Genomic DNA, 14,852 nt, shown 5'->3' with positions numbered 1-14,852 from the left:
AGACAACATTCCTTTTCTTTTATTTCACCTTAACAGTGGAATTCACTGCCCTCACGCCTCCGTTACAATCCCAACATCCACATTCAAGAGAGCACTCAAAACATATCTTTTCAAACTGTACTTTTCTCAATGAAACTTTTTCCATCTGCATATGCTTGCTGTGATTTTATTGCTGGATGTGCTCTTTGTGTTGATTTGTATACATTTGTGATGATTTTGGGTGGTTGTTTTTTGTTTTTTTTTGTGATGCCTGGTTCCTTGGTGCTTATTTTTGACTATGGTGAATGTGATGTGCTTTCTTTTGCTGTGATTTGAGCCTTTGAGATTTGAGACTGTGATGGTGCCTGTGTTGATTTATATATTTTTGTCACTTTGTCTTAAACATGTATATTTTAGCTAATGTCATGCGATACTGTGTTGACTTTGTACATATTTTACGTCACTTAAATTGCGACAGTTTTGAGTTCATTGCAAAATTTTACCCCTGTCATCTGTCTTGAGTTATAGAAAGGATCACTGACTTGCTCATGTGCACTGCCAAACTGTGCTGTCTTTCCTTTTTTGCCATCAAGATCCTTTCTTGTACTTTGCATACTTTTAGCAGAGTTGGTTTATTGGCCCTCTGTGGTTTTTTGTTTTTTTTTAGATTCCATTTTTGGGGGGCTTCAAGATGCCCACTTGTGTCCCCAAAGAGTTACATTGCACCTAGTGCAAGTTTGAGAAATGTTCAGGAAGAATTCTCTCTAGAGCTTCAAACACTGATGTAGGTACTGATGGCATGGTTGTGTTTCCCAGCCACAACAGCTTCTGAAGAGCCTGCAGCGCAGATGCTTGACTGAACAATGTCTCTAAAACCTGTTTCTCTCATGAGTTTTCCAAGAATACCAAGGAAAGAACAAGTGAAACACACCAAGATGCACATTATCCTTTTGGGATTAAATAGTCATCAGTACTTTTTTTGCAACTGCAAGGTCTAGTGTGACAAGGGCATACTCCTGACCCAGTTGGCTGGTTGCATCCAGTGACATCTGCAGAATGTGTTTCATGGTTACACTGTGACAGTATGAAGTACAGGTTTTATACAGTCAACTGTTGACTACTCCCGCACATTAGCCAGATTTGTTCCAGTGAATGACTCTCAACTTGTCCACCCTGGAATGCCTTGCTCATAGAAAACGTGTATCTGGTCAGAATTGACATGAAGTGGGGTGTAGTAGCCTCATATGCAGTCACTTGAGTAGTAATCGTAGTCTTCAGTTTAACGTCTTTCCACTTTAAGTGATATTAGACCAACAACAACAACAACACACACACACAAAAAAAAGAAGAAAAAAAAAGAGGGGTTGGGGGGGCAGTGGGGAAGAATGGTATGTGTGTTTGTGTGCATTGTGTGGGTATGTGTGTGTGTGGTGGGGGAAAAGACAGAGTCTCAATTCTTATTGAAGAAAAAAACCCTCACTCAACTTCTATTATTATTATTACTATAACTATTATTATTATCATTATTATTATGATTATCAAGTTAACATTCTTTAAAAAATGGGTGCAGGTCCCGTAAAAAATGTCCCCTGCCCACACACTCCCACCCCCAAAAAATCAGCAGACAGGGAGCCTGTTGTGAAAAAACAAGAGTGGTTGATACTGGATGTCACTGATAAGAGCCTCCGATAGAAGGAAAGTCATGACAGGGTCACCGTAGATCCCATCTCGCTGTGGTCCGGGTTGTTTGGTGGCACACAAGTCTCTGATGACACAGCGTTCTCCATCTAGGTGGTAGATCGATCCGAAACCTTGCACCCGATCCAAGGAAACCGTCTGATGCATAAATTCATCTCATTAAGTGATAGTATCACAGGAGCACTCTCACTCGCGTTTCCACAACATACAAAACTCCCACAACTGTCTACTGATTCATTGTTAATTAGCTTCAATAACAAAAAATACTCTGGACCTTACTGCACCTTCATCACATTCAAATTGTAACAATCACAATCAGGACAGAAGAAACAAAATTATTCACAACAGTAGGTAACTTTATGATATATGTTTTGTTTAACAGATCTAATGTCAGATCATGGTAGTGAAATACAGACTCAAGTGAAAAAAAAAGAAGAAAAGTTTAACATTAAGTTTAGAAATTATGCACGTAAAAATTGAACCGGCAATAAACCCTTCAGGGCCTGAGATTCCTTGCAGGGTCCTGTAAAAGGTTATGCCATAATTCAATTAAAATGATACTATGCAATTTTACATAAGCAACAGCACAAGCTTCGTTCAGTTAATTCATCCTGGGAAATTCCATCGCTTGACTGCAAATAATGAATAAAATGTTGATTAGAATATTACATTTACCTTGCTCACAGCAGCATAGATGGTTTACAGTTATTTCAGCATTCTCAGTGCTGAACAAATGTTGTTTAATGCTTTATGGCAAAACAACTTTCCATCTGGTTAGCCTCAGAATGACTGTTTTAGGGGAGGTAAATTTAAGCTTCCTTTGTTGAAAACAACAACAACAGGCGCATGACATACATAACATTCATGACAATGTGTTCCTTTCAAACTCAGAAGATGTACAATGTGACCGATTTCTATTGTGGATAGTTTCAGAATTTGTTGGTAGTATTTTTGATTGTGTACTATTTATGATTGTGTGCTATAACTTGTGTGTGTGTGTGCGTGTGCACGTGTACTTCTTGGGGGTGGGGTGGATGAATAGTTTTCAGTGATGTTTGGTATCTTGTGTTCAGTTTTTCCTTTTTGATATTTACATATGTGTTCTCTTTTTAAACACCTAGGGCTTATTTTCAAGATTAGGCATAATAATGATAATAATGATACTAATCATAATATTGTTATTTTGGACTTGTTCTTTCAATTTGATGAGTTTAAAGCAAAAAGTGCAGATTTTGATTCAGTACAAAATAAGAATAATAATAAGAAGGCAAACTGGAAGATCAAGAATATGATTTAAAGCCATAAGAACAGTAATAAGTTCAGCTGTGAATATTGATCGATTTTTACCAATATATTTATATAGTATGATAGTTCAGTTTTCAGTTTTGGTATGACGAATGCTGAGCCTGCTTGGCCATTGTCAAGGAGTGAGCCATGTGTGTAAATATGTAAGTGATCACGTTATCTATTCTGAAGGTGTAATCAGACTTCTGTTGCCATGGTATTTGGATTTTCATTTTTTGCAATGTCAGAATGATTGATATCAAACTGTGCTTTACTCATCTCCCAAATGGGGCATGGACTTTCTGTTTTCTGCGTGTCTACATCCCCTGGAGTAATTTCAGACTTTTGGAAAAGTTTTCACACAAACATGCCAGTGGGCGTTAAATAAGATCATTTTAGCTCTTTTTAAGAAAACCAACCTGATGAAGATCAGCACATCAACACATGTGCCAACAACCCAGTCACTGCAATTGGTGAGCTGATACATGAAGTTAACTCCTTCAGCAATCTCGGCAGCATTGTTGATAAAGAGGGCGGCACTGACAAGGATGTCACTTCCAGAGTAGGCAAAGTTAGAGCAGCCATCATCACACTCAAGAACATCTGTTCCTCCAAAGAAATCACAACAAAAATGCGCATCTTCAACTCCAACGTGAAATCCATCCTTCTTTACAGTTCAGAGACTTGGAGAATGACCAGAAAGATGCTACAGAAAATCCACACATTTGTCAACAGTGTTAAGTGTTGAATACAGGCTCCACCTTATTGTCTGTGAAACATGGTTAGAGGTTTGGAAGTTGATATGGAAGACTAGGTGGGTGTGTGGATGAAGGCTGTGTGTCACTGAGTATTGGTGTCTGGGCCTGGTTCCCAGAGTTTCTTGTCACTTCTAGAATGGCAATTCCATGTGTTGAATGTTTTGTGCCAGGTCCTGATCTGTCCCCTGTAAATCAGCATTGTCTCAGCAGGAATGAAAATATCACAATATCTGGAGAAATGGTTTCTGGCAGCAAGCTGCTACTTTGGAATCCATGTAGCAGACTGCAGTTTCAAGTTAAAGGACACAACTGTGAGATATGGAGTGGCTAAGGTTATTCAAAATGTTGACAAGAGTTTCCTGTTCAATGGTGGATTGCAGTGCCCAGAACGATGTACTTTCACATTTTCACTTTCTGTCTGGTACAGCATAACACATATCTTTTCATTCTAGCCAGAACACTTTCCAAAAACTCTTTTACAGAATCAGGAGTCTTTGTTCTTCAGTCAAATTAGACACCATTGTTGGTGGTGACAGACTCGCTGGAGCTTCTCTGTTACCCTGAATGATGAGACAACAGAGAGTGAGGGCTGCTTCTTCCACCCTTCTGTCCTCTGACACAGCAGCAACAAAAGCACTTTCAGTGATTCGGTCTGTGTGTAGGTCTGATGAGTGTAGTTACTCACTCCATAGATTTGGAGCTCCGAAATTTATTTTGCTCCCGAAATGTGCAGTTTTGTTTCAGCTGCTGAGTCATGTGGTTGGGACTGTAAAACTGGGTATTTCTCTTGCATGCGTGATAAGAGTCACACATCATTGATACACACTCTACTTAGTTACTTAGTCTTTGTCTATGATACTTTTTTTCCCCATGAACTTGCAACATGGTTAAAAGCAACCCTGTGGGGTTCCTTTTGATCTGTAAATAATTGGTCTATTCTTTCATGTTTATTCACACACCTCAGAAGTACCTTCCAAAATATTTTGTGGTAGTGTTTTTCCCTTGTCACTGGATCTCTGCCCTGTGCTTGGACTATCACTCCTGTTCCCTAATATAGAGCAGCTTCCTCCTTGAGTCTTCAACAATGTTCACTGCACATTTCACCATTTGACAGCTCTGGTCTTTAGAACCTGGGTTCCATTCTTTTTGAAACAAAACATAGCCTCTTTGGAAACTTCTTCATGTAATCTTTAAAAATTGTTGTTGTTTTTTTAACATAGTAAATTTCATAACATTTTTTAATCTGAGCCTTGCTTTTTTTTCTTTTCTTTGTGCTGCCCCATCATCTGTGTCATTTCAGTGGCATTACTCCCACACCGCTCATTCTGAGTCCCTATACACAGCCACACCTGATTTGTCCGTCGCAGCCCCAGTGTCAACAGTTCAGAGGGAACCTATTGATGTTATGTCATCAGGAAGCCACACACCAGTGGAGACCCTGCACTGAGTCTCTATGAGTCTCTTTGGTGGTCAGTAGTGCCTGTTCTGATTTAATATACTTAGGACACCATCTACTAAGCTCCCTTCTGAAGACAATAATCATTATGTGGCAGAGCCAGATTGAGTGAGCATCCTATACAGATTGGAGACTGCCACCATGTCCCTCCAGTGAATCTGTTGACATGGAAGACCTTGACAGTACTCACACCAAGCATGGAGGTAGAGGGGAATCTAAACTGAGGTTACCATGAGAGCAAGGCATGAAAGGCCACAGAATTTGGCACATTTTTTTGTATATTGATGGTAAAAGGGGAGGAGGAGGATGACAATGCTGCTATGGAGATCCATTTTAGGTTTGGGACTATGTGACAAGACTGTACTCTATGCTTTCTTTCATAAAGATATTCCGGCATTTACCAGGCCCTGAGATGCAGACATTTGCAGTGTTGGTCAGGAAATTTATGTAGCACAACCAAAGATGCATTTATGAAGTGGATGATACTCGACTGTGTGGTCCCTAGCTTCCCATTTCAGCCCACAACACACACAGGCTGAAAAAACCCACCTCTGCTTGTAATCAAAACTGTATCCACCCAAATGTATGTCTGCAGTGCTAATCTCTTCACCATGGCAGCGGTGAGCCTTGCTTTGTTCAGTCACTATGCATGCTTTTGACTCGAATGTTTCACAGAAAGAAAATGAGTTTAAGTTCATTTAAGTGGGTATTTTGGTGTTTCATTTGGGTGTACCACCTGACTTTATTTACGGTATATAGTTTAAAGAAGGAAAGGCAACCTATATATATGCTTTCCTTGCATTCAGACCACAAATGATTGATACAATGTGATTTCTGTCACAGAAATGCATTGGAAAAAGAAAAGAAAAAACATGAGTTTCATTCACAGTGTTGTCAGCTGGGCCCTAAGTCATGTGACATGTCAGTTAGGCTGACTGAATGCAATACTACATAAAAAGAATTATATAATACAAATGGGTTGTAATACAGTGCCTTATTATGTCAGCAGTCACAGCATTCTCATAAAGAAATCCTTCATACAGTAACCAGGTTGCTGGTGTTTGAGCATTTTCAGGACAGCGGAAGTATTTGATCAAATGACAAATTATTAACAAACCAATCCAATTTTAATATGATCTGTGAAATAGCCCACTCAAAGTCCTTTCTGTTGACATAAAGAAATTATGTAATGAGATTTGTGGATGTTGTGCCATTTCAAGCACATATACACCCAGAAGTCAGTTACAGGGCCCAAAGAAAAAGGAAACATGATCCATATTTACCCACCTCCTCAGTTTATACTTTAATATAAACTTAATAGACAGGTTAATCATGATTTCTTATAAAGAAACACTCAAGAAAATCACAATGGAGAAATTTGCCAACCCACCGCCAGGCTAAGTATTACTGTTTGTCACTCAACAGACTATAGTCCTGATTCCAGATGTAAGACACAGCATTAATTTCGCCTGATGAAGTGTCTGCAGGAGACTGATAGGTTGGATTCTGGGTAAAATATTGTTTCTTTTTATGTATCAACAGATTTTCTAGGTTTTATCAGTGCTAGAAATTTCCTCTTTTCTGCCTTTTTTCTATCTTCACTGTTGTCTCCTTTTTCTGCCATCCCAGTCCATTCCTCTTTCTTTTTTCAAGCAAGCCTTGACACTTTTTTCTCTTTTCCTCAATCTATGATGTACTATCTGTGCTGTTTTGCTCTGGCGATTAGGTGGTGAGATGTAAACACTGGGATGGGCACTAACTGCCTATTCTGCAGTGTTATTTGCCTGTATGGCCTTTTTATGTATTTTTTGTTTGGCTTTGAAATATTGTTGTTGTTTTTTTGTTTTTTTCCTTTTTTATGATTTTTGTAATCTGGGGATGATAAATTAAGCGGAATGGCTGGCGTCCTCAGCATGGCCAAGTTTTATTTGCCATAAGGAGCTAAATGGTTGGGATGCTGTGTCATGAACTGTGTTTTGTGGGTTTGTCTTAGTGTTATTTTGTAAATGTGACAGTTTTGTGTTGATGTGGTTGAGCATTTGTATGGTTTGACAGTCCTGATATGGCCCTGTGCGGTCAGCTGGACTATAAGCAACAAGAACATGGTTTTATCAGTCCAGATGTTAAATATTTTATCAGGTCCCTCATATTCTGAGTCATTTTAGTCCAAATCCAGATCTTTCCACCGATATATTGCTTAATAAATCTTAATGCGCAATAACTTTGTTTATGGCAGTTTGGGGGGGTTTGTTGCATTTTTTATAGTCCATTTTCATCTTTACATGGCGCTGTTCCATGAACAAAAGCATTGTCACACTGTAATTACTTTCTTCTGTTTACAGGTTGTGAAGACTAAGGCATATGGCAAGTTGGGACACCTGAAATGTGTAATTCACACTGTAGGCCCCATCTACATTGAAACTGACACAGAGAGGAGTGTCTTTGAATTAACCCAGACATTCTATAATTGTCTGGAGTTTGCAGAGAAGCTGCACTTGACATCCATAGCCTTTCCATTTATCAGCACAGGTATGTCAATCAGAAAAGAATATGTGTCATTTTGTCAGTAAATCTTGAATGTTTTTGAGTAAAGTGATGCCTCTGAATTGGTTTGAACATACATCCTCCTCATTAGCAGTTTCTAACTCTAACCACTTAGCAATGATGACTATTGATGACCGTTGGCTGCCGTTCTTTCTCTGTCTCTGGACCTTGCAATTGGAATGAACTTCCTCTTTCGCTTCGTCAAGTCTCCACTCTCAGCTCTTTCAAGTCTGGCCTTAAAACCCACCTCTTCCCAAAATAGCCTCCCTTCCCTGCCTCTTCCTTGTCTTTAGTTTCTCCAGTTTTAGAGTTATGCGTGTGTGAGAATGCCTGGTGCGAAAGCGCTTAGATTTGTCTATGCACAAGGTTCAGCGCTATATAAGTACCATTATTATTATTATTGAAGTGATATCTATTGCATAATTTGTTTGCCATTTTTGTGCACAGCAGATGCTAACAAGTGCTGTTTGATCATTGATGACTTTCTTGAAATTAGACCAATGAATAAGTGCCAAGACAGACAAATACAGGAATATGTGCATCAAATATTAAACAAGAAAGAAGTGCTAAAAATGTATATAATAAAAAAAGAAAAGAAAAAAAAAGCACAAACTGTTTCTGTTTGTGCTACCCATTAGCTTCAGGTAATCAAGGGGTACAGAGAATCAACCCCACACACTTCCCCCCAAAATGAAGCTCCAAGCCCATTGATAAACTCTCATTTGACATGTATACACAGTAACAATACAGCAAGAAATATTAAACACAAATAAAATTTAGTCAAGACTGGACAAGGCCTTGGATGTGTATTTGGAAAGAGTGGAACGGTGGGAGGAGGGAGGTTAGGGATGGACATGGGTATGAGTTATCACTGGAGCAAAAGATGCAAGATTGCTGTGGATGATTCATTAACAAAGGCAAATAGTTGGGTTCCCAGCACTTCATGTAAGAGTCATCAGAATTAACGTGTATGTACAATAAACCCTAATCAACATACCAATCGAGGGATCCACATCCACAGTGGCTTATGACAAGCGTAAAGATAAATCAAAACTTAATTACAAAGACTATTTACACCACTCACATGTGAATGGGATGCCATAGAATTTTAGAAATGTGGGATGTGGCATGACCCAGGCCTGACCCACAGCTGTCAGCACCTTCCCGATTTCAGAGGCTCATCTCCCAAGGCAGACAAGACAAACCCTTTTGGTTACATTTTTGAAATGAAGCTATTGTGGCCTTTTTTTTTTTTTTTTTTTTTTTTTTGCTGATGAAGTTGTAAATCAGCAATGGGGTATTGTTAGTGTTTAATTTTTTAGATGAAAGTATGATATGTAACTAACTGTACGGTTTACAAAATGACTGGATGAATGAATAAATCAATAATTAAATACACACATAAATAGGTAAAGGAAGAAAGATAGAAAGGAAGGAAGAAATAAGTAAGAGACTGTTTGATTTAATCTTAAGGAGTACAAGACAAAATAACTGTAATTATTTTACAGACTTAATGGTAGCTATTGACAACCCTAAGGGTTGCATATTTCTTCTGGAAGTATGGTTAAATTGATTTGTTCATACTGGTGTTTATGATAAGAGCATGTAGCCCTGAGAAGGCCTTCGCAGTGGGCAGGGTTTTGAGCAATGTGAAACTGAAACTGAAAAAGTCAGCTCGCCACAACTGTCTAGTTTTGTTCTCAGAGGCAGTCATGTCTCATCAGTGCAGACAAGTAAGTGGTTGCTGTGATCCACCACACTCTCAAGTTGATGACTGAAGACATGGTGGAGATCAGCTAGGATCTTTGTGAGTTATGTCGAACAGCATCACAAGAAACTTTGATCTGCCCAGCCAAGCGAGAATGTGCTGGTTACACCTGTGTTACTGAAACCCTTGCTGACTTTAAAAGATTAGGACATTGCCCAATTCCTGTTGATCTGTCTTTACTTGATGAATGGATATGAAGCAATGTTTCAACAACATTTTGCTAAGTGGCAGATGAGGTGTAGAACAAAAGAAAGCAGTGACAAACTCTTAAAGGAGACTGAGAGCAAAAAAGAAAAGAATTCCCAATCCAGCGCTAGTCCTGTGAAAAAAAAGAAGCTTTTTGATGTCAATCTCATGCAAATTTATGCATTTTTCGAAACAGTGATGAGGGTAAACTGCATGGAGCATTGACTTTAGGACTTGATTACAAGGTGAAAAACTGCAGAAGAGCTTCAGGACAGAAGTCTTTCAGCTAAACTTGCTTCAGGAGACATATAGCAATAGATATGTACCACAAGAAATGCCTCATTCAACTGAAAAGATGTGCTGACAAACTGTCAAATATAAACTCATGAGAGAATGATGAAAACATGATTAACACTAAGCTTCAGTTGTGTAAAATATACATGTATGGACTGGCACAATCAGGAATCGAACAGACTGAAGTGCATTCAATATGTATCAAACAAACTTCTCACAGCTATTCCTGACCTCACTGCCACTTTACAAAACAGAAAACTGTCCTTATGTTTGACAAAGACCTCAGTGACACTATCAAGAAAGCATGCAGTTATGATTCAGAAGCCTCACATCTTTCAAAAAATGCTGAGCTGATAAGAAGTGAACTGTTGTAGTCAGATAGTTCATTCAATGGCAGATTCACCCAAATGAATGTCAAGATAATTCTGTAACATTTCACCCTAGAGGCGCTCATCATCATGAAAATCAGTGGTCCAGATTCTGTTGAAAAATTAACCACTCCATTCCAGTGTCAAGCTGTTTTCAGCAAATCACAGATGATTGCATATAAATGCAAAAAATCATAAAAAGCAACATTGCATATCCAGTGCAGCAGGGCGGACATCACTCCCAAGCTACTTAAGCCTTAAGTTCATTGTAAAACAAGAAAGGAAGGACTGATTGAAATGCTTCATAGCCATGGCCTTGGGATCACAAACAAGCATGTGTTTTCTAATTCAATAGAGACTGCAAATAGTGTATGTCAAAAATTTGAAACACTGTGTAGTTGTTCTGCCAAGACTGATGCAAAATGTTTTCACAGTTGGAGTGGTGGACAAAATTTACAACAACCGAAGTTCGACAACAGTGAGATTCCTTCCATGGGACAAGTGTATTGTTAATGCAGAATGAGCATGAAGACACGGAAGCAGTTGTACATTTCACACCCCTGATTCAACAATCGGTACTAGGCAGACTTGGAACAATGCCTCCCCTGCTTGTCACCTACACAAATGTACATCCAGTTGCTCTGACTTCAAAGATGTCTTAATACTGCCATGTGATGTTAGTGCAAAACCAGTGTCAGAACTGAAACCAAGACACATAAAACTGAAAGTGAATGGTTGGAGCACTGCAAAGGCATGTCAAGAGAATGTGGACAGGTATGCCAGCAACAATGGCCACACTATCAGAAAATGCACATTGAACAGCAATGATGAAAGATGCAATGGACATTATGCAGCCTGCAGTGGAGCATTTGAATCCAGAACAGTTAGCTGTGCGGGTCATGGAGTCAACCTGTATATGCCCTGGGAAAAGAAACCCAATGGAGAATTACAGAGACATTTAATGAGCACAAATTTTTAATCATATTGGAAGGCCTCCATATTCAAATAGCAGCTTTCAAGATGTTTGGAGACTGACTCAACAGTTGTAGCTGGACAAATGCTGTAAAAGCATCTGGTTGAGCATCATCTGGTGTTGCCGACTCCTTCATCACAGTTTCTGTCTGACCAGGACCATGCATGCTCATCGAGTTACAGCAGCCACCCTGTACAATCTTCAGCACAGACCCTTCTCCAATGGAGATTTGAGTTTTGATGATTGGAATTTGTGAATGGAAGTGAGTGTAAGTGTTTAGTGTTTAGTGAATGCTTATTACCAGTTTAGACAAATGTCTGGCGCCCTATGCAAAATTACACAGCTGACCTTGATAATACTTACATTCATAGTTTCAGATTAAATTACAGTATGCCAGAATTAACATTGTCATGTTTGAATAGGCTGAAATATTTTGTTTCATACCAAAATATAAACTCGTGGAAGCGGAAAACTAAAAATATGAGGCTTATTTGCTATTTCAAATGACACCTAAATTTATAGATAAATCTCTACTTATATTTCTGTTTACTTCAGGCCACAAGTAGCTCAGGAGAGATGAAAGAATGTACATGTTTCTTAAAATATGTAAGCAGCATAACGAGACAGTGAGATTTAATGACCAATAAACATCTGACACTGTGAGCTATTTTTAGAGTTTGTTGTGACCTATTTTTGAAATTTTGTTATCATGCTGTGGAGACATTGAATTCCATAGCAAGTAAATACTAACATAACTAGCATTTGGAGGTCACATTCTGGACATTTTCACTGTGTGAAATTGGAAAAAAAAGAAGGAAATAACCAAGGAAATTAGTGTAACTTGTTATGAGCTTGGCGACCTAATTTAAATGTTGACCATGCCCACTTCCAGTGCAGTGATAAGGAATAAGAAATGGATAAGGAATAAAAAAAACCCCAAAAAACCCAAAACAAACAGAACATCTCTTACATGATGTGCAGGTTTCTCTTGTTTCACTGACTTAACACCCCCAACTAAAAATGTTTGCTTCATCTGTCACATAGAAGAGTCACATGTCATGATAGATTAGCCATTTGTCCATCAGAAAACATAGTTTAGTGGCCTAATGCTATGAAAATATTGTTTTACTGGAATCGTTTGCCATCCACCATTTGTGGTATATTTTGTCACAGAAGAAATTCAGCTTGGTACTGGACAATTTCAAGAAAGAAATGTGATGAGACTGTGTGGGATGGGATCTCGTAAGTGTCATTCAGAGTGGATCCTCTCCACTGCAGGTATCTTTGGAATGCCTGTGGAGTTGTGTGTCCTGTCCCTGGTTTCTGCTGTGATGCTGTTCAGTGAGCAGCAGAGAGGCACTGGGAGTCCTGTGGAGGAAATTCACTTCATCAACAATGACATCAATGTGGTCTGTGAGGCCATTATCATGATAGAACAGCGTCTTAGCATGGAGACAATGGACTCCACAAGACAAAGATTTGAAGAAGGGAAAAAGCACTATGGGCGCTACGTCTTTCCGTCCTACCAAAGGTAATGAATATGTTGAATTCTGACAACTTGCACACACACACACACACACACACACACACACATACACACACACACACACACACACACACACACACACATGCACACACACAATAATTTAATTAGATATTCACAACAAAACTGACTTGTAATGTTCATTTTGACTACATACTAACAAAAGCAAGAAAAAGTTTAAATCTCCTAAAGATCATTATTGACATTAGTAAACAGTTTTGGGGGATGGATGTAAAACCTTTGATACACCTGTCTGCAGCACTTATCAGATCAAAACTTACATATGGTCAAGGAGTGTACTTAAGTGCCCCTAGATATTTAATAAAAAAAAAGTTAAAAACTTAAGATTGTAAAGCGTATAAACTTGCACTAGGTGTCCCAAATCATGCTTCAATCTGGTAAACATACAGAGAAGCTGAAATTCTACCACTGGATGAATATCGAGAACTTGCAACATAAAAGTTGTGATAAGAGCTTGCACAAGTGATAACTATATTGGAAAGGAGTTGAAAATAGATCAGATACAGACTTTCCAAAAAGGGCCAGCAATATTTCATCTCAAATGACAATAGCTACATACACTTCTGACCTAATTGAAAGTTCGTGAATATATATAAAAATTAAAAAACAAAAACAACAACAACAAAAAACAAACAAACGTGGCAGCTGATTATATTTCCACACCCATACCACTATGGGAGACACAGAAACCAGCCTTTGATATAAACTATTGTGATCAGAAAAAAAGATGAAAATATCAACATTAGGAAAGTAAATGCAAATACCTGTTTATATGGAAAAATATCCTAACCACCTTCATGTGTTAACAGATGGCTCAGTGCTTGAAAACAAAAATACAGGTGCACCTTTTGTAATTGCTTCACATAAAATTGAAAGATCATTTTATCTAGGAAGTAAACTATCTATATTTACAGCTGAATTAGTAGCTATAATGCTTGCAATGGAATATCTGATAAATCTCCCAGTAGCTATATTCAAAGTTGTTTTCTTGGTTGACTCAAAATCAGTGTTACATGCATTAGAATCAATTAATATAAATATCTGGTCAGATCTTATTTTTGAAATATATTATTTGTTACACATTCTGTCAGCCAAAGGCTTAAACACAGAATTTTGCTGGGTACGCTCCCACACTGGCATCAAAGGAAATGAAATGGCTGACAGAGCAGCAAAAAGGGTTGCACAAACAATAGAGAATACTTTAGAAATTCCTATACAACATTTAGTTTAAGAATGTTGCAGACTGCTTGAGTCTTCAATATGGAGCAAATATCAAGCTAGTGCAGTTGACAGGATTTCTTTCCCAAAGGAAAAGGGGTTTACCACTGAAATTACAGAATGAAAAATTAATGACTTTCCATCGTATTATTATAGACTGGTAATCTCTCTGGTGTTTCGTATGAGACTGAATGCTTTCAAGACAAAGTTTAGCAAAAACGTTTATTGTGTCTGTGGTAAACAGATCACACGAAATCATATTTGTTTCAGTTTCAAAGAATTGTCAGGTTATTTCCAAATACATGTAAGGTTTCAAAAATGTCAGAACAAAACATATAAGAGGTAATGCCCAATCAATTAATATTATTTGAAATTGCTGAATCTCTGTTACATAGTCCAGTAGGACTGCTTCTGTGATGTGACCTACCGATACTTCATTTTACTTTTGTTGTTGTTGCAGACTGCTTGAGTCTTCAATATGGAGCAAATATCAAGCTAGTGCAGTTGACAGGATTTCTTTCCCAAAGGAAAAGGGGTTTACCACTGAAATTACAGAATGAAAAATTAATGACTTTCCATCGTATTATTATATACTTGGGGTCAAGTACTTGAGAGCAAAAACAACAACAACAACAAAACCCCACCATACCTCCTTCACAGACTTTAAATATTTCTCACCAGTTACCATCTCTGTCACAGACCCCATGCCACCAGCTCGAATAAGGAGTGAACATGAAGAGACAGTGTCAAGAGAACAGAGCT

General features: G+C 38.3%; 1 protein-coding gene across 2 annotated transcripts in view; it reads left to right on the top strand.

The window, feature by feature from the left end:
• LOC143297329 (uncharacterized) overlaps positions 1–14,852 on the top strand; it is a 107,053-nt gene that overhangs the window by 71,301 nt on the left and 20,900 nt on the right. For both annotated transcript variants that reach the window (XM_076609627.1, XM_076609618.1), the window contains 2 exons: positions 7,518–7,704; positions 12,587–12,839. In XM_076609627.1, coding sequence (XP_076465742.1) covers positions 7,518–7,704; positions 12,587–12,839 — 440 coding nt within the window. The remainder of the gene's footprint in view (positions 1–7,517; positions 7,705–12,586; positions 12,840–14,852) is intronic.

Source organism: Babylonia areolata, chromosome 2, assembly GCF_041734735.1.
Source record: "Babylonia areolata isolate BAREFJ2019XMU chromosome 2, ASM4173473v1, whole genome shotgun sequence".
NCBI lineage: Eukaryota > Metazoa > Mollusca > Gastropoda > Neogastropoda > Buccinidae > Babylonia > Babylonia areolata.
This window is presented reverse-complemented; position numbering and strand designations above follow the sequence as displayed.